Raw genomic sequence first — 21633 nt, forward strand, 5'->3', positions numbered from 1 at the left:
TGTTGAGATTTTTTCTGAAGTATTCAGATTTTTACCTCAATGCCAACGAAACCATTAGTAAGGAAAATATCTGGAAAAACATTATTTTGCTTACCATCATCATCTTCTGTGGGTTTCATTTTGTATTACCATAGAGCTTGCAAAATTTTATGAATTTAAAGAAAAAAATCAGTATTTGAGATACCCAGAAACCACTCGGATGTTGCATGCACGCTTAGGGACCATAACACCCTGGAGAAGCATCCAGCATATGTGAGTGGCCTACTGGTTGAAACTAGGTTTCCTGTTTCAAAACACATATAAACTAAACTGTGTATTAGAGTATCCAACCTGCAGATGTTGGATACTTCTCGAACACAAAAGCATATAGAAACAAGGAATTACTAAACAGATGCTTGCCTCTTACTGGAATGTGGTTGTAACCTGAAAAATTACACTGAAAAACTGCACCGTCACACTGATTTTTGCCACCCCCCGTGTAGTTAATAATAGAGTCTGATACTTGTATTTCTAAAATGACTGAGGTTGCCAGTGTATCAAGAGCAAGAAAACTCACATGCTTTTAAGTCCCAGAATATACTATGGCTGTAGGGGAAAAGGTCTATGAAATTTCTTTCTAGTAACAAAAGCATTTGTGGTAACATAGCTCAGTGATAATAATTTGGCATGTTTGACATAACCAGTCATTGGTGAGTTTTTTAGTTGTGATTAACAAAAACATTCTAGACTTATCCAGGAAATACCTCTGTACTTTTTCATACCACTATGTAATCTTTGTCATTGCCAAATTTACCACATTTTCTGTAAACAAATCCATGTGACATGGATATTGACGTCCATAATTAAAGCTGAGTAAGAGTCAGAAAGGAGGAAATGGCCTAAACTTGCTGTCACTGAAGTAACAACAGGATTCTTAACTTTGGCTGAAAGCAGGGTTGGGAAAAAAAGTTGATTTGTCAGAGCTTGTCTTGAGCAGGCAGTACTTGGAGTGCACCAAGTGCACTGTTGTGGTAGTGTTTGATTGTTTTGCTGTAATCAGCATACCCATTAAGTCAAATCCCTTAGTAGTAGTGTCACTTTTTTTAATACGGTTGTCCTTAAATGACAGGCAAAGATTTTAGAAAGTAAAAGAAGAACATGTAAACACAAAAAGAAAATATCTTGTTATGTTTGCCAAGTTACTTTATTTATGTCTATAGATGAAACAAGGTGCCAGAAAAGAGACACTGCATCAGACGTTGTTACTTATACTCCAGCTGCCAAGGAAAAATTTTGTCAGTAGCCTTTAGTATTATTTGGACCAAAAATACACAGATGTTGCAGCTTTCAGCATTTTGTACGATGTAGAGCACAGCTTCTCTCACAGGTCCTCTGTTTCTGGAACAGTGTCAGAATCCGAAGGCTGAATGAACACTACAGGAATATTCTCGGACGTCCATCCTTTAGGAGTCCTGTTGAAGGATCTTCTGGTAGCAAGGGGGTTTGCAAGGAGCATGAATCTGGGATCATTTAGCATCAGTAGATTAAAATCTGGTACCTTGAATTTAACCAGCTTTGATGCTCTCTCAAAACCACCAAAGGGAGTGGCAACTCTGTAGATATTAGAGAAATAAAAGTAAAATGTGATTTAAAGAATCTCTGCTTTCTTTTCCTCCCAGGAGCTGAAAAGAATAGAAGCTATTTTAATAATATAGATTTGTAGAATTTCTTTTTACAATTTCAAGCTTTTGGGAGAAGTATTCTGATTGTTTTTCTGGCAAATTCTCGTTAAGATCCAATTTATTTTCCCTTAGATAAAACCTTTGGACGTCTTCAAAATCCAACTAAATGGAGAAGCTGAGGGAAAAAGATGTTACAAGAAAACCTTGTCATTGGTGAGTCACAGTTACTAAACTTATTTTGTTGGTGATGAGTTGATAAGCCTGGAAACATAGTTCAACACATTTTCTTTATCAGGTAATTAGTTCAGGAAGTTCTCACCCCATTTTCTCCTACCCCCAGTTTCTTGTTCCTCCCACTACGCTGTATTTCAGCACCATATTGTTGTACCAGTTAGACTGTATGTGGGTTGTGCTATGAACTTGGGTCACTTATGTGATCTGGGTTAAACAAAGACCTTTCAAAACAAAGGAGCATTTTAAGATCCAAATTATTTCAGCAATCTGGTTTATATTATTACGCTCAAACAATTGTAACAATGCAAATGAGGAGGCAGTAAAGCATAATGTGAAGCAGAAAGGAACAGCCAAAGACAACAGGCTCTGGAAAGGAGGGGTATGGGTGAGGACTTCTTACACCAGCTTTGTTTCTGAAGAAAATGTTTATGTAACTAAACCTTGAAACACTGTCTGAAATTGGCCCCTAGTCTTCTGCCAGTATTTTTCATGTTATTTAAATGTAAATGTTCCCTCAGGCGATAAGCCTGAGAAACTAAAAGATAAGAAATAGTAAGCAGGAACTGACTGTTACATACATTTGCAAATGTTGTAAAACAACAGTATTTCTAAATACCTCCCATGATTCTTCTATATTTGCAGGTTCCTAGGCTGAACCGACTCGCCCGCCCCCCCCCGAGTTTTTGTGTCACTTTTTCCAGACTCCTTTGTATAAGCAAATGCAACCAAACAGGCTATTATATGTGCTCTGCATTTTGATCAGTTGCATAATTTTGCTGGGATGTATTCTGGACAGTTAAGAGTGTCAGATTTTAAGGTACACGTCAGGAACTGACTTCTGCCAATCTAGATATATAGTGGCATGTGAAAATAAATTGTTGAAATGGAATTTCACCAGCCTTGGTAGATTTTGTGTGTTTGATACAAAACAACAGATCTGTTGGTATATATTTCCCATGGCCACAAGTATTATAGCAGAAGCCCAGAGAAATTAGTATCAACAGAAACTAAAAGAGATCATTTGAAGATCTGACTAGAATTTTCAGCAAGACAACTGCAGATGAAACAAAACCTAGGGAGAATTAAGTACACACACACACAAAAAAAAAGAGATTAATTCAGACAAATGAATCCGTGACCTAAAAGAGATGGTATTGCTGTGTCATTACACAGATAATTCACTGAATTCCACTATAAGCAGTGTTTGTTGAAGGGGGTAGTGTTAATTCCAAAGGTATAGTGTTAACTCCTATAAGATATAAAAAAATCACGAAAGTTCTGGGCATGCACACTTACTGAGAGAAGAGCACTGCTTTGGATTAAGCTCTAAGACTGTTTCTTAGATGAAGATAAGACAAGATTTTGCAGCAGCAACCAGTCCAGGCATTAAACTGTCTTGAGGTCAAAGGAAATTCTTTATGCAAAGTGCCTGTGGTATCAAGCTTTTCTTGTGAAACTGTCTTCTAGGTCACAATGTCAATTTGGATACCAGATGATACTGATTAAAAATAATTGCTTGGTTAATTGGCACAGAGTGAATGTAGTGATCTACCTCTTACAGGATAATAAAGATTGTTTTAATTGCTGCTCTAATTAAGGTACACATTCTCACATTGTTGTAATATTTAATTCTCATCAATATGTAAATTAAAGGGATAATCAATACGAACAGAACAATAACAGCTATATAAAATGCAAAACAATTCTATAGTGTAAAATTTCCTCTTTGTAATATTTTTGGGTTTAAAATACATCATGCTTCTGTAGGTAGCAGCAGGCTGTTTTATGGAAATTAAAATATATCTTGTAGGGAAAAAACCCTGTGTAGTTCCTATACAAAGTCTGGCTCAGAATTATGCATTCCTGCATGCTAGGCAGAAGCACATGGTGATCGACGTAAAAGAGAGTACAGCAATTGGCTAATAGATGTTAATTTTCCTTTACAGCAGCAGTATATTTTTGTGACCAGTAACTTGTCTGACAACATGATGTAATGACCTGTGTTGTGTGCACATCAACTGTATCACTTGAGCTCTGATTCATTGTATAGAAGCCTAAAACTCATGTGTAAAAAATTCCAGTAGTCATTGCTCATAATAAGGGCGGAAATGCTGATTCAGAGCCATAGGAAGTGGCACCAGGAAGTGTAAGAGATTGTTTAATATTCACTTTGCATATTCCTAAAAAGTAGGTGCATGCTTTAACAATAGCAGGCACAACCTCGTAACCTTGTTTATTTTTAGCTGTTGTTTTAGCAGGGCTTTTTTTTTTTTTTTAACCTGCAGTCTTTCTTATTGAACATTATATTGTCTCAACATAGGAGACTACAAGTAGTTGATAATTTGGGGAAGTCTGAAGAAATGTTTTAACTGTACTGGATTAGCACCTCCAATTACATAAGCACGAAAAGATGCAAGTTTCACATTTTAAAATGTGACTGTCATTCTTAGAACATTCTGCTTATTGTTAATTCTGTGCAAAAAGGAGACATAGGAGCAAAGAACCTGACCCTGCAAAATGCTCAGAGCTTCATTGTAGCTTAGTGCAAGAATTAATGCCAATTTCACGGAGGTATTCAGGTGCTAAGGAACTGACTAAGCACTCTGCTTTCACTAATCTCACATCACTTGAAGTTAGCACCCAAAATTCCTTTGAGGCTCTGGATCTCAGCACTTTTACAATACAGTTCAGAATCCATTAATCAATAATATCAGAGCCCAATCCAGATGGACTGGATTCCTGTACTGGTTTTGAAACAGTAGTCTTTGGGAATTGAGAAAGCTGAGCAAGAATTTATCTGGTAGGAGAGGCAGAACTAGTCAGACTTGCTTGTCTTATGTGAGTAAGATGTAGTGCATTGTATGTTACTCATAGTCCTACCTTTGACATTTTATCCAGCTCCAAGAAAGCAGATGGAATAAAGGTACTAATTTAATTAATATTACAAACTCTTCAACAAATGTAGATTCATGCGGTCTTTACCACAGATGATTACTGGGTGCTTCCACACTGGTGAAAGAGGCAAAAAAAATTTTTGCCAGTAAATATTTCTTCAATCCTAATAGGAATTAATCTCCAAGAGAAATCACATGGGATGGCTGTTGGTGCAGCATTTCTCTCCTAGCACAGACTCATTATCATCCAGGAGGAGGAAGAGTAGCCTGGTCTGAACAATCAACATGTTCAGAGGTCCCCAGAACCTGATTTCTCTGATCATGCACTCTGTGTAGTGCTCTGTGCTGTTAAAGCATTACTGGCTGTCTCACAGAAAGCTCTGCCTCAGAAGGCAAATGTGCTTGATATTGGTTGCCATCGCTGCCTCCTTCATTGACCTGCCAGCGTTGCAAGATCCCTGCAGTATAAAATGCATACTAGACCCCAATAATACGTCTATGAATTCCTCAGTTTGGATTCTGCTACTATTATAAAAATTGCAATGTTACAGGGTCCAGAGTCGCCTCTTCATTGCTGGCTGTGAGGAAAAAAAATATGAATACTGTTTAGTGATGAATATACTTTTAAGCTATGTGTGTGTGCATCTGTTCCAACACATCAGATGTCCCTAGCTGCTTAAAGTTGTGTTGGTTTTATAGTTTGTTGTGTAACAAGCAAAACTGAAATTGGCCTGTAAAGTCTAGGTGCCTTTTTAATAGATACCACTGAATGAACTGGGAAGAAACTCAAACCCATTTCCCTCGGGAGTCCTATGCATCACACTTACTGTTAACCACACCCCCGCCTGACTAACGATGACTGTACCAGTGTTTTGCAGGAGAACAAACATAATGGCACTTTATTGAAGCATGATAGAAAGCCTTGATTGATACCCTCACTGATAACAAAATGGTGCCATTATATCTCGCTTTAAATTGTTTCATACAGTGTCATTTGCTTTCTCTCCAAGACTGCAATTAAAGAAGTCAAGGATACTGTGACCTAGATGCACAGAATGACTTAGTGGGATGCACAGAATGACTTAGTGGGATCCACAGAAGTCCAAAGAGGTATTTCACCTTATGCACAAAGCCCATAGGCTGCTAAATTCCTGAGATGCCTAATGGTTTCCTTATACAAATGCTCAGATCTGCCTTTATCTTAGCTATACTGGCAGCTGCACCTATCTTACACCAAAGCTCATCTGTGATTGTCTAATTAATTATCTTTTGTCTGAACTTCCATGCTTGAAAACATACATAATACGCTACTGCAGCAAGCCTTGAGCAAAATAATACATCCAGGCACTTTCATTAAAAATCCATGGCTGTTAGCGTTGAACTTCTGCGTCAAATAATAGTATGTCTGTGACCAGAGCTGTTCTGCAAGAGATTTGGATTCTCTTCAGTTGGAGAGCATCTCTTTGTAAGAGTGGCCCTCCCTGCTCAAGTACAGTATTTGAGCAAAAATGCTACCCAGAAATAAAAACTTACTTGGATTGGACAGAGTAGGACACAGGCCACACAAACAATAGCAGAGAAGTATAGGTCCTGTTTTCTGCTCCTAAATCTGCTTGTTTAATTTACTGTAAGTAGTAATTTAAAAAGTGCATTGAAAGATCTGGGAACTCCCACGTAGGCCCAGGTTTCTCTTTCCCCAAGTGAATTTCTTAATTATTCAGCTAGAGGAAGATGTTTACTTCCTCTAGCCCAAAGAGATTTATTATTTTCTGTACTATGGCACAGGTCTTAATATGGGAAGTGAAGAGTGTTCCCACTTCTGTGGAAGAGCCAGAAACCACGGTGTTACACCTCTTTTCAGGGTTTGACATTCCTGTAGAAATAAGTCCAGGCTGGCCACATTCTAGGAAAATGCTCTTTCCAAAGAAATGATCCTTATTGTCTATACAAATTTTAAAAGAATACTTATGACCCCTGCTCTGATTTTGGAAAGGAAGACCTTAATCTATCCCTGACCTGAAGATAGACAGAACTAGGTGCTGATGGCCTTAGCAAAGAGAAATTTAAGTTACATTTAGCCTTCTCTGTAATTTTTTCTGTTGGTTAGCTTGGCATGCAGCGTGCTGTCTGTTTTGAATCCCATAATCAGACACCCCACTCTCCTGTGCACCTTTAGGAGTCATGACTGTAAAATCTTCTCCAAGACGCTATTATCTTGAATTTCAATTTCACAGATTCTCAATTTCTTTTTGGTTCTGCTCCTTCTTGCTAGAAAACATAAATCTGAGTGTACTGTATGTAAGAGCTTTTCTAGATCCACCAGGCATCCTTTTATTTTCTTCTGGATGTGGATTTTTTCCCTGAGAATGAGAATCCACCCATGTGGTGGGTTATATTTGTATACCTTGTGTTTTGAATTTACCAATTTCATAGTCTCGATCTGGATTTATGTGCCAGATTTTAGGTTTTTATGGCAGTTACAAGGGAGAATATTGACCTTTCCCTTAAAGGAATGCATGTGTGTTCAAGAAATTCAGGCTGCAGTGAGCAGCAGTTCTGCCATGTCATACATAGAGAAGATCCCCATAGAAATAAATCCAAAGAGTTAGTGTTGTAAAGAAGACAACTAACAGAGTATGGGACCACAGAGCAGCTAAAAATCCACAAAGAAGCCATCAGATACCATCTCAAAACACATATCCCTGTTAATGGGGCCTCTGTGCCCTGTCTGATCCTGTCTTTCACAGTAACAACTCGCATATCGGACTCAGGATCTCTCTCGTTAGACGAAGAACTGATTCTGTCTCTATTCCATGTACATGTATCTTTGGCTGTTTTTGTTGTTTGGGGTGTGGGTTTTTTTTTCCAGTTACAATAACCATAGTACATAGACTGTGCTGTTTCTGTTCCAGCGTTAGCAGCTATGGCACATCTCTCTGACTTGTATTTGCTATTTTGTCTGCTGAGAAGAGAGCGCCACACAGACTTAATTATTAACATGGCAATGTATATTGCAGTTAGGAAATCAGAGTAGTGTCTGCAGCGCCAGTTTTGATGTTGAGTTGTGTAATTCTTTTAGTCCTTGCACTCATAGTTGAGGCCCACTTCATGGCAGGAACACAAGTGATGTTTGTGGTATTTTTCTCTATATGACCTGTTCTCTTTTTCAATAGATTGCTGTCTGGAGTTTTGAGGAAGGGTTTTGGTTTGGCTTAGCTCACTGGAACTCACCAGGGGTTATTTAGAGAAAAATTGTCTGTAACTTCAATAAATAAAGATAGCGTGAATGGTATGAATGAAAGCAAAAAGATATAAGTAAGAATGTGATTTAAAACTTTCAAAATAGTTCAAAAGCCAATATTGTCCATGTATCTAGAAGTTCTACTCGCATCCTCAGTATACTAGTTACTACGTAAATAGCTTCACTTCTAGGTCCTGTTATACTTTAAATGTTTTTTTAGGTCTGCTGGTAACGTTTCATCTGTGAATTTGTTATTGAAGGTTGTTGAAGATATAAAAAAATTAAAATGCAATAAAATATGCAATCCGCTAACTATTTGGTGTGAGGGATTGGTCGAGGGATAAAGTTCATTGTACTATCATTGCCTAAAAAACAAGCCATATGAGTTATTTTTAAAAAAAAACAAAACAAAGTGGTTTGCATTATACAGCTTACAAACAAACTTTAGACTGAGAGTTTTCCTGGTAGATCTTAGGATCCTGTACCTACTGAAGTCAACAGAAATACTGAAAGGAGTTTGATGCATTCCTATAGCCCTTGTTTCCCATTTATTGAGTACACTGGATTCTGATACTTTGTCTTCCGGTATTTTCAACAATTCATTTTACATTCTGGTCCTACAATTTAATTTGGGGTCCATACTTCAGAGAGGGACTAGTTTCCTCCTTAATGCTCTTGTTTGCCACTTGTAATCTGTGCTTACGTTCACGTTTATGCATATACTTGCATAGGCTTTTTGACAGCTGATGGAAATGTTTCATTTCATAGTAATTTTTCTTTGCACTGTAAAATTCAGCGTCCATTCAGAATTACCTGTTAAAGCTCCTGTAGTCAGGCAGCTCTGGCTTTGCTTCAGGTTTAAAAAGTTTAGGATATAAAGCTTCCAGCAGCTCTGGATCATCCCTAATGGCTTCTATCCAGGGAGACTGATAATATTTTGGTACAGAAGTAGTGTTGAACTTTTCAGGAGGAATTTCTTTCAGTGGTCCAGAATATCCTGCAAGGCAATCAAAGCAAAACCACTGTAATAATACTTTGCCTTTTCTGCTTCCTTACCACCATCCCATGTAACTAGTCAGTAACACACTATCATTTCATAATTAGGTAAAATGAACAATTGGATCAAGTCACCTGGCCAAAGCTACACAGTAACAGAAAGGTGACAAGGGGAATTTGTAGCCTTTCAGATAACTGCCGCAAACTATTCCACCCTCTTGAGGCTGAGATTACTTTAGTTTTATATAAATTTGTTCCTATCTTTATAAGCATTTGTTTGAAACCAGACTATAGCTACACAGCCCTTGGCCTGAATTAATAAAAAGATTATAAAAACAGCCTCTTGGTTAAAACTAAGGTAATTCAACAAGAGAAATCCGTTCTACCTTTTTACCCTCCCATTACATCTTGCTCTTTAAATTAATATTGTTTCCTTCTATAAGCTTAAAAAACCCCTGTGATTTAAGATCTACTTCTTTTCTCTGACCTTTCTTGCTTAAAGAAAGGCTTGAAGATTTCTATCATGTCTTAGCACTGGAAATTACCCCTGTTTGCATTGTATTTGAGCAATGGATGCACAGAGTCTTAGCAGTCACTAACAGAGTAGCATTGACCCAGTTCACATAGACTGGAAAAGGTCCGCACAAAACATGCATTGAGTAATTCTGAACAAAGAATGAATTTGTAAAAACCACAGTCTGCTCATGGATAATTCATAAACAGGAAGAAGGGCTATATCACTGAATAAATTAATTAAAACAAATTAGCCTTCTCTAGTTTTTAAAGAATACAAAATAAGGCCGCCTTGTAGCTCACTGCTTTAAATAAAGGCAACAGTACCCTCACAGTTAAGGACTTAAAAAAGAACAGTTTATACAGCCAGAGGCAAATTCCTTTTAAAATTACTCCTCTCTAAAGGTTTCTAGCAAAACTTGCGGTGACTTTGGATTTACATTTATGGGTAATTAAATGACAATGAATAACTTTCAGACTGTTAAGCAGTGTGTTGCATATTAGAAACAAAGGTTGCATATTAGAAACTGCTGTTATTTTCCACCCTCCTATTGGGTCATCAGTTCTAAGGAAACATCAAAAGGCTTAATCACTGTTGCATAAATATTACTCTGGTTTTAAATCCGAGGGCCTGTTTCTCAATGTTTATAAGACCAGTAAATATAGGAGCAGTCTCTTGATATTAATGTGTGTTTTCAGTTTAGGGACGTGTAGTACAAAAGGCATATCAAATCTTTAAAAATGAACATAAGTGACTGAAGAGCACCACTTTACATTTCTGTGGGAGATTCTGATTACTTATCTGACTCAAATTTAACAATTTCTAATAGTAAATCCATTAAGAAATTCTTGTTGAAGATACTGTTTTATAAAGAGGTTCTTTCTCTGCTGTGAAATGAGAACTAAATATATTTAATGTCCGTAAACTCGTATCTTACCTGGGGCGATATTGTCAGGATGTGGTGGGCTCCGGGGATCAGGTGTATTAGGAGGCGTCATTGGGCCATGCTGGGGAATTCCTTCCACGCTGAGGCCGTCCATTTTAACACTCTGTATGGGCTCTCCACGCTGCATTCAGATACGAATCAGCATCATTGACAGCACAAGCAAAAAAGGTCTCTGTGATTCTCTGTTGAGGGTTGGAGTGATACTCCAGTTTGCAGCCCAGATCTGAGACCCAGGGGGTACTACCCGAAGGCACACTGTCCTGCTGTTTGGTACCCTGTTTGCTAGATAGCGTTCCCTAGGATTTTCTGGTGATTAGCCAGAAGGTGAAACAGTTTCACAACTCTCTTACAATGGCTATGTAGGAAAAATGAAAATTTTTTTCAGTAGTAAGAATGTTATCCCAGCACAATTTTAAATGTCTGTATTACAAGTGCGTGAATACTTTATTGAAAGGATTGGAGGTGTTGTGAGCTAAGTAAACAAAATTCCTGAAGTCTTACAACTGTCCGGCTGAGTTGGCTGACCTTCTCCTAAGTTTGGGTTATTTAAATATTGATATGCAACCTACATAGAGTTCATCCCATCTGCTGCTTACACCAATCACCACAAAATCTACCTGTGCATGTGGGCTGTGTGTTTCACAGCGAAGAGTATATGTGGTTGCTTTGGCAGGGGGGGCCATAAAATATGTCCCCCAGATCACTAGACACTAGAATCTGTTATGTGCAGAGCACCTTTGCCACCGAAAGATTCAAGAAATCTGGCAAGTTTGAGCCATTTGAGTTGCAAAGCAATGATTCTTCAAAGCGTCTCTTCCCATATCAGTTGAAAATTCACTGCATTGGTTGAATCGCTTTTGTTTGGGATTTTCTTTTCCTTTATTTGTAATAGAAATAATAACTTCAGTGCAGGTCACTTTCTGGAGATTCATGATATGCTGTTATTTTCCACCCTCCTATCCTGTCATCGGTTCTAAGGAAACATCCAAAGGCTTAATCATTGTTGCATAAATATAGAATTAGAATCTCGTAAGAAGTCAGAATCTTATTTTAGCTATGACACACAGGCTAAAAGCAATTTAAATATAGACTGGTTTAGAGTAAGAGTTTCTTAAAGTAGGAAAGCAAACAAATAATACTTGTTTAAACGTAAAACAGAAAAAGATCAAAGCAGAACATTTTCTAGCCATGATGAAGACAACATCAGTGGTAGCTAAATAGGCATTTAAGGGAAGGGAACAGAAACCGAAGAGGCATAATTTTTTCACGTGTCAGAATGTCGTACTGACTGTACAGCATGTATACTCGATGTGGTTTTGTGGGGAGAAGTAGACTAGAGGGGAACTGATCTGTCAGACTTTGTAGTAAAAGCATGGAACTGGATACAGAAATTCTGATGAGATTGATGGCGTTGTTCTCAGAATACACCTGTGTAGCTTCTAATACTCAATACAATAGAGGGATAAATTGGGGCACAGTGTTCATAGATGGGCTTCTAAATAACAGTGTTTTAGTAATAGTTTTGGGTGTTCAGCAGAGTTATTCAGATTTTTTCGTATGGGATTTCTTTTGTGCAGATTTATTTTAAAAAGGCATAGTTATTAAAACTCAAGCATGATCCCATTTGCTCCCTGTGTAATTTAATTTCTGTTGAGTGGGTGACTAAAGAAGTTCGAAATACCTGCACCATAAAAAAAAAAAAAAACCCATAAAATTTTTTCTTCTATGACACAGGATATTAAGACATACTTTTCTTCCTGAGTAAAGTTAATGCTTTGCATGGGAAATGTAAAGGCCACAAATTACAAATGTATTTACCTTTACAGTCAACAAAGCGTAGAGAATGTCTTCTTCAAGAAGGGAAGAAAAATATTTTAGAGGTTTCATCTGTGATATTGGAAATACTGAACTCGGTTCCAATAATCACCTTTCTTGACTGTTGTGAGATCCCTCAACACTTTGGTTAGCACGGACAACAGTAAATTGCAAATGCGTCTTTTGTTCTCTGCTCCCAAAGCATCATTATGAGATGCAACTAGACAAAAAGTTTTCTTCTTAGAGTTAACAAGTTGAATTCATTTTATTGTTTCTGATTAATTTACGAGTGCGTGTGTATTTTTTTTAGTAAAATTAAATATGAGTAAGCCCTTTGGTACTTTGCTGTTCTGATTAATGAATTAATTGTTTCCTATTTGAACTGATACAAACTTTAGATTATATCCCCAAAATACATTACATACTATTTTTCTTGTCCCAAGTGAAAATTAAAGAAAAATTGAGTCAAAGTCTTTGTATGGATTCTGTAGGGGTTGGATGTTAACACAATCATAGCACCACCTATACAATGATTAGTTTTAAAAGCTTCAGGGAAATAGAATTGCTGTTCTACAATAAGTATTTCCTAGGCTAATTAATAATAATTAACTTTTGTAGCACATACTTTTTTCATCTTCTAAGCGGCTTAAAAGTACTGGGACAAATTGGGCTGCTTCAGTCACCTATCTTTGTGTCTGAGATCAGTGGGGATGCATACATGTAACTGAGAGGCAGAATTTAATACAATGCTGGAATCAGAGGAGCTGCTTTTTGTGCTGTGTTAGACTGGGTATAGAGTATTCAAGTTCAAGTAATTAAACCTTGCAGCATATTGGAGAGTTAGGTAAGATTTATGAATGTTGTTCTCCAGATGTTAAGCAAGAGGTTTAAATATTTTGCAAAGGCCTCAGATGAGACAAATGCCAGGCGCATTTAGTGCCTGCCATTAGGATTCCCAGGGTATCACTAGTGCTTTAGTTGAAGAATAATTGACTCTCGGTGACAAACTCTGTGTTTTTTCTCTGTGTTGAGATAGGCAGGCCAGAAGTATATTAGCGCCAGTTGTGAGAGTCATTTTTCTGCCTGGGAACCACATTGAGACCACCAACCCATTTTAATAAAAGTACTTACTGGTTGCATGAAACAGACTCTTATTTCTTCCAACCTTTTGAATATCATTAACTAGTTAGTTTTCACATTAACTAGTTAATTTTCAGTAGTCAGTGAGCCAGTTATTACAGGATAACAACTCTGATCACTAGTAACCTGAATCAGATTTGGATGAGAATGATTTGAATCTGATGTCCTTAAGTATTAGGCTTTCAGATTTTTTTTTTTATTATTATTGGTCTATAGGAGATCAATGAAATACAAATGGCTTACTTCATGTTAGCCTTATTCTAGTACAGGGTTTTGCTTTTATTCTTCCTGAAACTACAAATAAATCATGCACGAGGTGTATCCTGAGCACCAAGGGAACCCAAGCTAGTCTCACTGTGTTTCATTAATAAGTTATTAAAAAATACTCACATTTCTTGGCTTGTTTGCTACATAATGATAATTTTCATATGTGTATTTGTCAGATCTCCGCTGACGTCTCTTGAAGAGTCTTGCACCTCTGTTGCTGAGTGTCGATAGTTCCTCTACCATGATATCTCTGGGGGTGCTGACCTTTTTTCCAAGGTTTAAGCTGGGTGAGACTGCAATACAATGGATAAATACATACCTCTGTTTTTCTTAAATGCCTGGTATTGCATACCCTACACCGGAAATCCAACAACATGTTAATGCATACTTACATAACATAGCTTCATATGGTGTTAGTGAAATTAATCATTCTTCCAAAATTTTGGAGCAGAGTATTGAACACCACAAACCTGTTTTTTCAAAGATGCTAAGCACCTCAAGCTCCAAATTTACTTCAGTGAAATAGCATCCAGCTGTTATCAAAGTCAGGTCTATAATGTCCTATGCTCTGTCTTAAGAGCAGACTGGTAAAAACTGGCTTCTGCTCAAACCATGAACAAAATTCCGTCTGACCCGAATGTTCTCACATCAAACCTTCAGTTACCTTTGTGTGTCCTGCATTGGATAGATGGGCAGGTAACTCCTTATAAACATACCTACCAGTTTCTTATTGCTTATAAACATTTTTATTTTCAATTATTCTTTAGTATTCTGCTTGCTTTTGAAATCCAGGGGACACTTTTTACTTTAAGAAAAGTTTGCATTAAAATGGATTAAATAGTATTTTTAAACTATTTTTAAACTTTTCAAAATAAAGCTCAAGGTGTTGAAAATGAGAGACTTAAAGATTTACAACATGCTTCTAGGAACTGATACATTTAGAACATTTTCTTTTTAATTCTCTCTAAGAGGAAACTGAATTACTAGCTGCAATGTTACATTACTCACTACTTGGGAAAAATTCCTTCTTTGTCTTTAGTGACCTCCTGGGCAATCTGAAAATGAAAATGCATAAACAGGGGAAGGGGGAGATCATTTGGGATGTAAATGGAGAACTCTGAATATCAGAAACTCTACTGGTCATGTTCATGGTAATCTTCTGGAAACTGGGATGCTGGTGGCAATCAGCAAGCTGTTGCTTAGTGACTGAACTCTCTCACTAGATGTCCTCAACCTATAGATAAAGCTTAAACCTTAGAACATAGGAACTTCAACACTGAACAAACTGTTTTCTACTAATTTATTTCTGCTTAGAGGGCTGTAGAATTTACCAAATATAACAATAATTGGATTGCATAGTAAAAACAGAATTTTAAAGAAAATAATTCTTATTGCTACTTACTTTAATGTTTATCATTTTATTAATTGAAATTGTTCTCCTCAGTTGTTCATAAACTTCAGGAATTAAAATAGGAAAATGCAGTGTGGTTTGGGGATTGGTATAGTGTGTTTCTTGGATCCACTTACTCCAAGTCACATTCTGTTATTTCTTTAATAATAAGACATTCTATTCTTCACATATTCTTATGGTCTACAGGATTAAAAATTCTGAATTTTGACATATATTTTAATGCATTTAATGAAATGAAAGCAAATTATATATAAGACACTGCATCTTACTTCTAGAGTAAGCACAGAGGAAACACAGTTTAAAACTAACATTACAGATTAATTAACTGCAGAACGTACCTAATGTCAAAGTTAATACTGCACATGCAGAGTTTCATTTTAAATAAATGGCATGTTCAACATGGCATATGTCTCCTAGTAACTTTATGTTGGAAAACCAGTGTGATTTGTTGATGTTTAGGAAAACTTAATTGAGACAAGTACATTAAATATTTAGGCAAAGCTGTACAGACAAGAGTTTTCCGTGCAGTAAATCAAACAAGTTTGTGGGCCCTGGAGTGCATCATTGTTGATCCACTTCTGTTTATACTGATTTCAATTGAATGTTTGCAATAGATTTAACTGGAGCAAGAACAAGCTAACTGTATCATGAGCTGGAGCATGCGCTTCTGCTTTAAAAATAGTATGCGCAAAGAATCCTAACACGTTCCTGTTATTTATGAGGTAACTACAAAACAGAGAGTTCTTAACATGGAAGAAAATGACTCGACTAGCCCAATGTAGCCATATCAGTGACAGATAGTGGTGGGGTTTTGGCTCTGTGGTTGAGATAAGCGTGCTAGTTATTGGCCTGTGGCCTGAAATTTAGACTACAAGTCATATTTTGATTTTGTCGTTTCTAAAGGTTGCTCTAGTGGTATGGATTATTGGATGGTTTTGTATTAGTGAGGAGTAAGAAGTTTACCCCTCGCATCAGCAATGTTTTCACGTAGAAAAAGCTTTTCTTCATTGTACACGGAATGGGCAGTAAGTCCATCCTCAGAGACTGGGGTGCCAAGGTGATCTCTGTCCAAACCACTCAATATTCTGCTGGTACATGCTCAGTGTTAACTATTTTGGGCCTTGCTGTTCCTTTACATACGTACTGCTCTTGTTAATGTTAACTGAAGGCTCCAAGGTACTTTGTAACCCACAGTTGTGTACTATTGTGTATCCAGGCAGCATCCCAAAAACATAAGTGTGAAGTTCATTTGAATCCCTTGCCAACTAAAATCTAATCATCTGTCTAGTTTTAGGATGTGTCTAGGGATTGTTTCAGTGTCAGTGCAGAGAAGGTGATAAAGAATGAGAAAAGGAGGACATTTAGAGGATGATAGACAGAGAACATCAATGTCATAAATGGACATTATAAATTAATACTGGAAGTTTAATTCATAGTTTAATCCTAATCTTAACCTTTTACCTTAATTTCTTAATTTGTTCCTGCCAAGTCCTTCCTGGTCTGTGCTTAAAATCATAACAGACTGTATTTAAATATGATTTATATAGTTCCTCCTGCATTCATCGCCCAATCCCACTTTAATTCTCCAGTTTACAATCTTCTAAATACCTTAATCTGGATTATAGATTTTAATAATGAATATCAGATAGTATGTTTGTTGTAGTATCAGAAAAAAGATTTATTTTTTTTAACTATATCATGAAAGATAGTTAATCATGTAGCTACTGAAGAATGCGTTTAAGAAATAGAATAGAACTGGACATGAGATTTAAGTGTAATTGAAGGCTAACCTGATCAACTCCAAGGGCTTCTTTAAACATATTTATTTACATACATGTTTAACTCTACCAAGTAGCCTTAGAAATGTTATGATTACTTCAAGTCTGCCAGTAAAAAACTGAGGGGTTGGGGAGGTTGCTACATCTACACACTGATTTACTACTACAGTCTCTCATCTGAGACCATAAGAGGGTTTACAGTTATTGTCTATTCCTGCAGCGTTTTATGACATGTCAAACTTCTCTAAAACACAGTCATGCCCCACAAGCTGACAGGAGATTTGGATTTTTAGTCATTACCAGTCTTGCCCAGAGATTGGTAATCTTTGAGACACTGATAAAAACTTGGCTGATTTTTTGATCTTATCAACAACTGTTTCTGCTATGAATATCTTTTAACAATCAGTTTGAGATTCACTGTTTACCTGAAAGCATTATGATAAAAAGGCTCTGAAATAAAAATGCAGTAGGTGTACTTTCTATATGTCACTTCAAGCTACCGGAGCTTACGTTACAGAATCTTCTGTTACTGTTAACCTCTGTTAACAGTGGGGAGTTTCATAGGTCTGTGAGACTGGCTGAAACAGTACATTTAATTTTTACATAATTGCCAGGTGCAGGACCTTCATTACAAATAGCATTGCAAACCCCAGAAAGACAGCAGTTCACCCTCCAGATCTCAGGTTAAGCTTTTTGAATTAACAATTAGGGGAAAAATAAAATGTCAAAAATTAATAGAGCTGAATTTAGTCACTTAAAAAACAGATTTCTCCTTGTTTTTTCCAAGAATTGTTCAGATTTGGTCTCATAGAACTAGCCTGTGTTTTGTGTGATCACAGCTTTGGTTATCCTTCTGTTTCTTAACTGGTTTCACTGAGCTTGTACAGTTGTAAATTTCAGACTCTTATCGCACCCATATAATGATTTTTTTTTTTTAACATCCAAAGAAGATGTAAAAGTAGAATGTACACTCAAAGAGTTATATTGCCTTCAGTGGCCACATATCACAGTATATCTGGTAGGAGAAACTGTCATAACTGTGTATGAATCTAAACCTGACAGCAAATCTGATAATACATAAGTAATAAGAAGGACAGATTATGTGAGGCAAATGCCAAGCACAGATTATCCAGCAACTCAAATGATTTCAAGGACTGTATGGTATATTTATTAGTATTGCTATGAATAGCAGCAACATTTACCATGTGAAATGCCTGATACCAAACAAACATATGAAAGACTTTTCCACCCCACCCCCTCCCCTGAAGAGCTTATAGGTTGTTTCAGGCACATATAGTACTTGGGTTTACAATACCAAAAAAAAAAAAAAAAAGGTGTAATGAAATCTGTAAGGACAGACTGGCTTTCAGATTTAAGTGTGTGTTCAGAGGAGAATGGAAGGAAGTATTTGCTTAGAAATAGAAATTACAGAAAACAACTGTGGAAATATGTGAAGGACTAGGACCAGGCACTGAGACTCATAGCTTCTTTTTCTAAAAAGCCTACGTCTCTTGTCCTGCTCTTCCTGCAATCACAGTGATCAGTGAGTGAGTACAGAAATCATCCCCAAATTCTTTGGAGCAAAAGCCCACAAGAAAGATTTTCAATACTGGAATTTAACGTTCAGTGTTTTATCCTCTGTGAGTGGTATGATTTTCATGAATTCTAAGTATTAAATGGAGCTCCCTGTTTTTTTTAGTGAGACTTGTGGGGTGCTTATCACTTTAAAAACATTGATCTTTTATGTAGATGGTAAAAAAGGCTTCATGGGGAGGACTGGAAGGATCTCCAAAAGCATCCCACACATACCTAGTGAAATCCAAGCAGATTGATATTCCCAACTGAGTTAATTGCTTCTTAAGGTGTCACATAGAAGCGTAATTTTAAGAACCTTTTTTAGAAAATCAAACTACCATCTCCTAAGTGTCTGCATTTTCATCAGTGCAGCAACAGAAGAGTAAAATTTCTTCATATAAGATTAATTGGTGTCTGTGCATTAGAGAGAATTACCAAATGCTAGTAAAATTTGTTAGTTACAAAGAAAAAGTTTGAGAGGAAGGAACAGAGATGTAAACATTTCTTTCAAAATTTTTTATCATTCATATAAAAAAGCAGAGTGAAACAGAGCAAAAAAAGAGGATACAAATCAGCATGTTTCTTAGACGATAGCCTTTTAAAATGGAATGAAGTCATGTTATTAACCCCAAATAATATTCTGAAAGGCTATCCTAGCAGAATGTACATCAGCTGTTAGATTACTTCATTCCTCCACAGCAGTTGTTCATCTGAAAATAGCTTTCAAATGAAAAGAGGCAACTACAAAAGGATTAGTTACCATAGGCAGTATGATACTCCCACAAGATTATTTATGGCAAAACACCCAGAAACAAAGCTGTAAGAGAGTTAAACTCTATGATTAAAAAAATATATTAGGGAGAGCTAGAGGACATTGCATATACAGTAAGCTGGGTTCAGCGCTATACCATTTCTTTGTATTTCATCCATAATGGCTGATGCTTGTTGTTTCCTCTCTTTGACCATGGCAGAATGTGATAACATTGTGATTTTCTGATACGATTTTTCCTTGCTGAAAAAAAACAACACATTTTTACATTGTTGAGCCTGCTTGCACAATTCAGCCAACTTTAATTTCTAATAGCCTGTTTAGAATGGCTGAATAGCGAAGTTAGTTATTTCTGACTTAGAAATACTGCGCTTTCAATTGTGCAAAATGCACTGGCAGTTCTTGCTTGCAGACAAATGCTAGGACATGTTCTGATGGGTAGAAGATTCGAAGGAATGGGCTACATAAATTCTGTAGCAAAATCTGCATCAGTGGTCTTGGCCTTCTCACACCTACACGCTATATTAAAATATGTATATTCATGACTAATATTTTAATTACATCTTGTTTTTTTATTTCAGAAATGTTACATTTTGACATTTCTTAATCTAATAAAGAATTTGAGGAACTAAATGAAATGCTCTGGCATCTTTAAAGAAAGTGCATTTCTCACTAAGTAAAAAAAGTAAACATCTTTTGAATTGCAGAGTCAAGAGGTTACATAAATGTCTTTTAAATGACAGTTTGTAGGACAGACAATGTCAAAATATTTCAGGAAACAATACACTTACCCTACTGTTTTGTTGTGCAGAAAAAAGCGATCTCAACCCTTTAGTTGAAGCTTCAGGAGTTAGTTATGTATGGGGATGACCTGCCTGGTCCAGGATGGTTTCTACCCTTGTGCTTGGGTCTGCATGGTACCTAGTACCGAGACAAACTGGGGGCTGATCCTCTTCAAAGGGATTGGCATCCAGCTGACATCAACTAGTTATATATAGAATCAAACACTCCAGCCACTCATATCTTCCTGGCGAAAGAAGAGAACAGAAAAGATTCAACTGCACCCACAACAAAGGGAGTTTATATCCCTTTCAGAGCTTATTGGAAGATTTAATGGAATGCTCCCCTCATACTCATACAGATCATCTTCTCATCACCTCTGAGAAGAATAATCTCTGTGTTATAACTAGGAAAGAGACATTTAAAAATAAGGTGTTAAATATATGGATGGGCAAGACTATATCAGATGAGAATGGCATGGGCTAATCCTTTAGCGAAAGATGAAACCGTGCTTCAGTAGTAGCTGATGCCTAAAGTCAGTGGCAGATGGCCAATATACAAAGTCTGTTCTGAAAAAGAAATGAGAATTTTTTAGTATTGTTAATGGTAGGGAGTAATTGCTCAACAAGCACATGCCTTGCAAAATCTCTTCATTTTCTGAGCATCAGGAACAGAAACCTGCAGTAATTTGAAACTTAGTAATATTCAGCATTGCAGCATACTGTTGTATCAGTTTATCACAGAAATGTGTGATATGTGGAGCACAGATATTTCAGACAGAAAGGAACAGTGGCAGAAGGAAATATTCCCCTCTTATCCTCTTGTCTGATTGCAGCTAGCTGAATTACGGGGTAGTAAAAGCATGATGAAGTTTTTATATTTCTGATTCAGATTTGGGGTTGTTCTAGGAAGTTTCTTCTTATGGAAAATTATGGTCTTGTTTGGCTTGGAGCGTTGATCAGAAAATTGCTTGTATCCAGGAATTCTGACTGCAAATGGAATCTGGAGAGTAATAAAATACACCAACACAATGTGCATAACTTTTCAAGAAAGAAGCTCTCTGAGACAGATAAAATGTAAGTGCCTGATACAATGTCCTAAAAGTCTGCTTGTCCAACCAAAAAATCACGTTTTTTCTCTTCAAGCTTTCTATTCCTAGGCTTAGCTTTGCAAAACATTTTGCCGAGATCCTAGACATCTCTGCCCCAAAGAGGTGTTCCTTTTAATCCTCCCTGTCAGAATTCACCTGCTGCTATTACTCATTGGTAATTCTTTTCTAGTTTTTGTGCTTGGATCAGCCACTTTTTGACAGTACCAGCAATCATGGTCGAAGTCTTGATTGAATCTTAACTTTTGACCTGAGGGCTAAGATTGTTCTTAGTGGTCCATCACCAAGCTGTCAAGTGGGATTGCAGGAGAGTCTGTCAAGTGTTCATGCTACTCAGTATTTTCATTAATAACTTCAGTAAGTAGAGAATATCAATTAAATGCCAACCTAGGAAAATTACAAGCGATCTGTAGGGAAGGATTTAAATGTTAAATTAGTTTGATTAACTGAAAAAAAAATAATCAAATGCAGTTCAGTAAAACCACATCCAAATAAAATTATAAA

The 21633-nt window shown here is 36.8% G+C and overlaps 1 protein-coding gene across 2 annotated transcripts; it reads right to left on the bottom strand.

The window, feature by feature from the left end:
- Window positions 1-1152: 1152 nt before the first annotated feature.
- On the bottom strand, window positions 1153-20190 carry MYOZ2 (myozenin 2). 2 transcript variants are annotated; one of them, XM_063336800.1, is made up of 6 exons: window positions 20033-20190; window positions 19381-19484; window positions 13832-14001; window positions 10478-10607; window positions 8844-9027; window positions 1154-1592 (listed from the first exon to the last, which is right to left on the bottom strand). In XM_063336800.1, exons 2-6 carry the CDS (start codon window positions 19454-19456, stop codon window positions 1361-1363), a joined length of 792 nt encoding a protein of 263 aa, XP_063192870.1. In that variant the 5' UTR covers window positions 19457-19484; window positions 20033-20190; the 3' UTR covers window positions 1154-1360. The 2 variants fall into 2 exon arrangements, with proteins under 2 accessions (XP_063192871.1, XP_063192870.1); XM_063336801.1 differs by lacking the exon at window positions 19381-19484 and having other exon boundaries at window positions 1153-1592; window positions 20033-20189.
- Between the last annotated feature and the right edge of the window lie 1443 nt (window positions 20191-21633).

This window comes from Chroicocephalus ridibundus, chromosome 5 (assembly GCF_963924245.1).
Source record: "Chroicocephalus ridibundus chromosome 5, bChrRid1.1, whole genome shotgun sequence".
Taxonomy (NCBI): domain Eukaryota; kingdom Metazoa; phylum Chordata; class Aves; order Charadriiformes; family Laridae; genus Chroicocephalus; species Chroicocephalus ridibundus.

What these genes read in the sequence shown, in the direction of transcription:
- MYOZ2 (XM_063336800.1), bottom strand. Translation starts at nt 19,456, where the DNA reads ATGTTATCACATTCTGCCATGGTCAAAGAGAGGAAACAACAAGCATCA. An exon ending in TCCTGACAATATCGCCCCAG is followed by an intron (nt 9,028 to 10,477) that starts GTAAGATACGAG and finishes ATTGCCTTGCAG; the next exon opens with GATATTCTGGACCACTGAAA. An exon ending in GACTACAGGAGCTTTAACAG is followed by an intron (nt 1,593 to 8,843) that starts GTAATTCTGAAT and finishes TAATATCTACAG; the next exon opens with AGTTGCCACTCCCTTTGGTG.